We start from the raw sequence: 6793 nt of genomic DNA on the forward strand, positions 1-6793 counted from the left end.
AATTTCTTTAGCGATTCATGTTCAGTAGCAAATCAGGCTTCATATAAGAATTTTTGGGTTCTTGGTATTTTTTAGAAATTTTGGTTTCCTCCCATACTGCCATAGTGCCATAAAAGGAACACTTAGTATTCCATTTACTCAATGCCTACCTTTGTCGAATGTTACAAATATGCAATAATGGCCAGTTCAGATGTTAACAATATAAATGAAATGGAAATGAGCCAAGTGGCTGTGAAAGGACTTGGGAACCCTAAACTTTCGGGGCCACCTGAGAAGTAACGTCCATGGTCGATGAGGACGGAGCTAAACAGTACGCCTGGCAATAGTGTCGGGATGCTACGCAATAGCATTTAAATACAAGGTAGGCATTGACGTAAATAAGGAATTGCAAGTGGGCCCCAGCCCCTCCCCATGTATAACTTTTAGACCCCTCTTGAACATCAAGAATCCAATGCTGATTGTGAGTATGTTTTAGCTTATTAGAAAATTTCTCGATTGAATGAATCTGACTCTTTTTTATATTGAAATTTAAATACGCCAATGAAAATAAGTAATTTGAAATAAGTAAAATTTATTGTTAATCATATTTATTTCGTTTAGATTTGCAATTATAAACTAAAATTCGATTCATTTGTAAAGTATCCTTTTCCATTGTTCACGACATCAATGTTGTACAACCAAACTACGTTCGGGCTATGACTGTATTAGTAAAGCGGACCTGCACATTCGTGAGAGCCATGTTGCTGTTCGGCCGTACAAAGTCCTGCAAGGTGCGAGTAGCGTTGGGAGCACGACGATCGAATGGATAACCCATTGGACGACGATCAGGATACAGACGATCCCGAAGGCCACAGAACGAATGTGAATCATTGCAGTCAACGTTTTCATCGAATTCCTGGTTTACAGTATCGTTAGTGAAGTCGGAAATCATCGCAAACAGATCGAACGACATTCCCTCTGGTGTACCCTTGGGAATCAACAAGTGAGATGGCCATCCACAGTTACAGAAACGGTAAACTTCGGTGCCGGATTGATTAGAAGGTGCCGCTGAACGGAAGGTTCTCTCGTATGGGATGGTCACACTGGATTGCTCTGAACGACGGACAATAGAATTGGTACCAGGGTTTACTGAAATGTAAGATATAATTAGTAGATTATCCAAGGTATTTGATTGGCTGGAAACCTACATGTAACAGTCCATTTATCTAGCTCAATCATGAGAATACGTTGTTCCTGATAGGTAAGCGCTATGTTGCGTTCATCTGTCTTTGGACCAATGAAGATTCGGCAAGTTCCTCGACGTCTGGCCCCAGTATTGTTGACCGTTAGACGGAAAGTGAACGGAGCGTGCTGCAGATGTGTAAACGACGCAAATACGTTTCCTTGTGGACCGAAGTCCATTCCAGTTGCTAGATCAATTTGCGAACGTTGCCAGTAGGTCAGTAATACATTCGGCGGGGCATTAGCACGATTCAACTGAACTCCAAGAGATTGAATCTGAACACCGTTATAGTTGAGCTGGTTCGCCGGATATGGTTGTAGAGTATTTTTGTAACGATGGAACATGTTATCAACTTGAGCGTGCAGACGATAGAAGGTGGGATCTCTCATCGCTGTTTGGAACTCTCCAACAACTCCGTACCCTTCCAAGAAGCGACCCTCAGGATCGTGACTGTAAGCAATGATGTTGTGTAGATTGCCGTGGTAGCTTCCATAGTATTGACGGTTGACGGAAAGTGAGGATGGCTCCATAATGTTTCCTAATATATCGGTACCGGTTTCTTCCGTCAACGGAATACGTTGACCATTCGCCTGATAAAATATAAACAAGGTTGTTAGATTTCAGCAGCAAACACGTTAATTGGAAACGGATTGACTCACCCCCATGACAAATCCAGCATCAATGCTGTCTGCAATACGTTTCTCCCAGTTCTCCAAATCGGTAACGGTGAAGATCACGTCATCGTCTACTCTATTAATATCGGTTAAAACCTGATTCTGAGGACGCGGCGGGAAGGCTCGGTTATTAACACTCCTGATAATCTTCGGGAAGTATCCTTCAGGGAGTGGGACACGCAGATTAGTCAAAGGTCTAACTCGACCTAACCGCGCACAGAAACGTTCCACATTATAGCGCGCAATCAGCTGTTGGTGCATGTAGTAGAATAGCTCTCCGCGACGATCCTTGCGAACAACCTGATCGGGTCCATCTCCTGGATATACCAAATGCCAATGCCAATGATGGAGATTGACTCCGATGTCTTCACGGAAGAAGGCCAGACGCTGTTCCTCTTCGCGATCCGAGGCAGTGAAGTTCATTTCAATGTTGACAACCATCTAGTTCATAGAAATCAAAATATGTAAACTTATACGAGTGATTCAATAAAATAATACTTACTCTGTCCACCTGTTGCACCACTGATCCTTCTTCTCGGGCCTTCGGGAATGTTGTTGGATCTACGAACGAGTCCGGGAACAATTGCAACAGCGACGGAATGTTAACGTCCTTCGTATCTGGTCTGCTTTGGATGGCCACCGACATAGCGTACTGGAACAACATGGGGTTCAGACGATCACGTGCATACGAACCCACAGCCATTAGTGTGTCTACATCCGGCTGGTTCAGGAACAGTGCAATCAGATCTCCAGCAATCTTGCGATGCTTTTCGTTGAACAGAGAAAATCCACCTCGGCGTGGAATGGCTTCGGCGAAAGCGATACTCGGAATTCCAACATTTCGGACGGGAATACGGGTCTCTGCATCGTCACTGAATCTACTCTGTAGGTTTTCTCCAATCGGGCGATAACGATCGGTGAGATAGTTTTCCGGAAGATCAATCAGTGTCTTGCCGTCATCCTTTGGATAGAAAGTGGGCTCCAAAGGACGCTGCAGCAATGCAAGTAACTTTTGACTTCCTGATGCCATTATTGCCCAAAAATAACTTTAAACGAGTGTTGTCCGTGTAGCTACTTTCTCGACTCGTCGAGATATGATTTCCAAATTGATTTGACCTAGCTTTTATACTTAACGATTGCAGTTTGAACGCTTATCCGTCCATGCAGCTTTCAGGGACAAGTAAAGCGACTTTTAAAATTTGTCAAGCACCGATCTTATCTGTAAACTGCAATATTAAATAGGATCCCTCAATATACAGCCTTGACTCTGGCACTATCATGCTGCGGGTGGTTCAGCTGTCATATAAAAACATGTACAATTTTCGGGAATCCCTATTGCACAAATTCTAAACCACAACTGCACGATGCAAACAAATGTGGCAAACAAACGTGGCAAACATATGCAATAAGAAGCCGCAGTTTGATAAACTCTGTGGGACCGCACAACCGTGATCAGGGATTGAATCCTGAGAAAATTGAGAGAATCTCTCACGTATCGCTCTCTGTAATTATCATAACATGCTGCACATTATGAGAGACTGTTTATCGTATACTGCTACAAGTTTGATCAGATTGGGGGGATAGTAGTGCATGATAAAACCCCTCTAAACATGCTCCAAGCCTAAAGGACACTGTTGTTATTGGAAGTTCGTGGATTGTTTATCGTGCCAGTAAAGAAAAACACCTATCCCCAACGGTAAACAAGCGAGAAAAATGGATTTTATCATCGCTCTCTCGCTGGGGCTCTCGCTCGCTGCTTCCATTTATCAGACTTGTTACACCTTGCGATACAATGACGATCGTGGACCGCAACAGATGGGATGTTTTTCTTTGCTTGCTATGATCGTGCTTCATTCTCAAATGAGAACGAATTCTGCAACGCCTGACCGTGATGCATTTTTTTTTAAATTTCGTCTTGTAGTCTCGAGTCGTGGCACTTAACCGATTCGAATTCAATATCTAACTTGTTTTGGAGCTGTTCCTAGTTCAGTGAGAAAATATTACTGAGCAACGTTATACCGATATTATATCGATTCTTTTGCGCATAGACTACTAACATGACTGTCACTAACATCATATGGCAAGATGTGAATATCTATATTTATCTGAGAAGGTACAAACCTATCGAAGGAACTATTCTTTCAGTTTAGTGCTGTTGAAAACGTGAGTAGGGCTACAAGTCAATCATCTTTGGATAGGTAGATAGTAAATAGTCTTAGGGGCCTTTCTTAGCCGAGTGGTTAGAGTCCGTGGCTACAAAGCAAAGCCATGCTGAAGGTGTCTGGGTTCGATTCCCGGTCGGTCTAGGATCTTTTCGTAATGGAAATTTCCTAGACTTTCCTGGGCATAGAGTATAATCGTACCTGTCACACGATGTACAAATGCGAAAATGGTAACTTTGACAAAGAAAGCTCTCAGTTAATAACTGTGGAAGTGCTCATAAGAATACTAAGCTGGGAGGCAGGCTCTGTCCCAGTGAGGACGTTAATGCCAAAAAAAAAAAAGAAAAAAAATCTTCCAAAGCAGTCTTCCAGGAATTTTTGAAAACGATCTCTTGATTGAGAATATTTTCGAAGTCCTGAGTAACTTGATTTTCAATTGGACTAGTAAGTCCTAAATTGAAATTGTGCGCGCTTTCAAGCTGCAAGTTTTTAAGCTTTTTCGCAATTAGTTAGTAATAATTTGTTTTCCTCTTTCAACGCCGGTATTGGCTTCTAAGTTTTTTTTTTCATAATTTTAGATAATTTCCAAAAGGGCTTAGAGCCAGGGTCCAATTGAGAAATCTTATTTTCAAAATTTTTGTTTCTTAATAGACCATTTCCGTCAGATCTAACCCCCAGTTTTACTGAGCAACTTTATACCGATATTATATCGATTCTTTTGCGCATAGACTACTAACATGACTGTCACTAACATCATAAGGCAAGATGTGAATATTTATATTTAGCTGAGAAGTGGTACTTCACTATCACAGGAACAAGCCTATCGAAGAAACTTTTCTTTCAGTTTGGTGCTGTTGAAAACGTGAGTAGGGCTACAAGTCAATCATCTTTTGATAGGTAGATAGTAAATAGTCTTAGGGGCCTTCCTTAGCCGAGTGGTTAGAGTCCGTGGCTACAAAGCAAAGCCATGCTGAAGGTGTCTGGGTTCGATTCCCGGTCGGTCCAGGATCTTTTCGTAATGAAAATTTTCTTGACATCCCTGGGCATAGAGTATAATCGTACCTGTCACACGAAATGCGAAAATGGCAACTTTGACAAAGAAAGCTCTCAGTTAATAACTGTGGAAGTGCTCATAAGAATACTAAGCTGGGAGGCAGGCTCTGTCCCAGTGAGGACGTTAATGCCAAAAAAAAAAAAGAAAAAAATTCTTCCAAATCAGTCTTCCAGGAATTTTTGAAAACGATCTCTTGATTGAGAATATTTTCGAAGTCCTGAGTAACTTGATTTTCAATTGGACTAGTAAGTCCTAAATTGAAATTGTGCGCGCTTTCAAGCTGCAAGTTTTTAAGCTTTTTCGCAATTAGTTAGTAATAATTTGTTTTCCTCTTTCAATGCCGGTATTGGCTTCTAAGTTTTTTTTTCCATAATTTTAGATAATTTCCAAAAGGGCTTAGAGCCAGGGTCCAATTGAGAAATCTTATTTTCAAAATTTTTGTTTCTTAATAGACCATTTCCGTCAGATCTAACCCCCAGTTTTAGTATTTTTCTTCGAAAGACAATGATTTTTAATGAATATTTACGCTTTCCGATTTTGTTTATACGCACTCTTAATTTTCTTAAGGATTTTTGAAAACATGGATACTCACCACATTTTGAAAAATAATTAGAGATGCGGCACAGTTGGTTCAACCCTATGCGTATCAGCGTGGTGATTTTTCAACAGTTTTTCGATTCCACCCCTGCATTGGGATGCTTGTTTACATTTGGAAACGTCAAATCAGGTACACGCTCAAACTGACCGTGATCCCGGTCAGGGCGCCCCAAACAGGAGTGCCAACAAAACTAACCTCAAATTACTCAAACAAACATTCTTGAACCAGGTTGGAACTGGCGCAACCCGAATAACAGTTTCAATCCCAACCCGATTCAAGTTTTCCTGTAGGAAAATATATTTTGCTCCACAGATTCAAAATTCAAACCCACCCCGCAATTCTCTCATCCACCCAACAGTTACGGTACCGGTAGTTCTATTAGAGACTATTTTTGCTGTTCATGCCGACAAATGCCTACATCTATCTGTTGGCTGTTGATCCGGAAGATTCCCGCCTAGGGGCAGCAACAGCAAGGAAATTTTGAGCCAACCGCTGTTGCTTCAAGTCGGAAATCTTCCGGCTTATTATATTCTTGTCGGTACAAAACATCTATTGACAACAAGGCATCTGTTGACTACAATCCTTGCGTTACAGAACCTTGTAGTGTTCGGTGGGTGCAGTCATAACCGGCCGAAGCGGTGAAAGTGGTTTCCGCGGTGATAACGGAGATTTCAGGAACCGTGAAGGAAGAAGGTAGCGAAACCAGCGGAGCCCATTATGATGAATGAAAATATAAACAAGAATCATCTGGTCATGCCAGCTGATCATGAATTCACCACAACGTGGTGGCAAAACCATAGGGGTAAAAGGGGTCCGCATTTTTTCGAGGTGAAACAAAATTGTAGGGGACCGAGGGGAGAACTAACATATTGTGGGAGTCTCTTCCATCCACCGTACTGATGAAGCCATTCCTCCTGCTATCTTGGTCTTCCTCATCTGCGCCATTCATATGTTCTTCGTAAAGCTGCTTCCACCTTTTAAACACCTCATGTTCGTCCGTCAAGATACTTCCATGCTTATCCCGGTACATTTTGGCTCGCGGCACAAAGCCTTTGCGGGATGCATTGAGTTTCTTGTAGAACT

At 41.9% G+C, this 6793-nt stretch overlaps 1 protein-coding gene across 1 annotated transcript; it reads right to left on the minus strand.

Annotated features, from left to right (window-relative positions):
- Positions 1-551: 551 nt before the first annotated feature.
- On the minus strand, positions 552-3255 carry LOC5566258 (phenoloxidase 2). The gene is made up of 4 exons (XM_001650588.2): positions 2399-3255; positions 1882-2337; positions 1188-1812; positions 552-1128 (listed from the first exon to the last, which is right to left on the minus strand). The coding sequence occupies exons 1-4, from the start codon at positions 2924-2926 to the stop codon at positions 683-685; spliced, it is 2055 nt and encodes a 684-aa protein (XP_001650638.2). The 5' UTR covers positions 2927-3255; the 3' UTR covers positions 552-682.
- Positions 3256-6793: the final 3538 nt, after the last annotated feature.

Source organism: Aedes aegypti, chromosome 2 (genome assembly GCF_002204515.2).
Source record: "Aedes aegypti strain LVP_AGWG chromosome 2, AaegL5.0 Primary Assembly, whole genome shotgun sequence".
NCBI classification, from domain to species: Eukaryota; Metazoa; Arthropoda; class Insecta; order Diptera; family Culicidae; genus Aedes; species Aedes aegypti.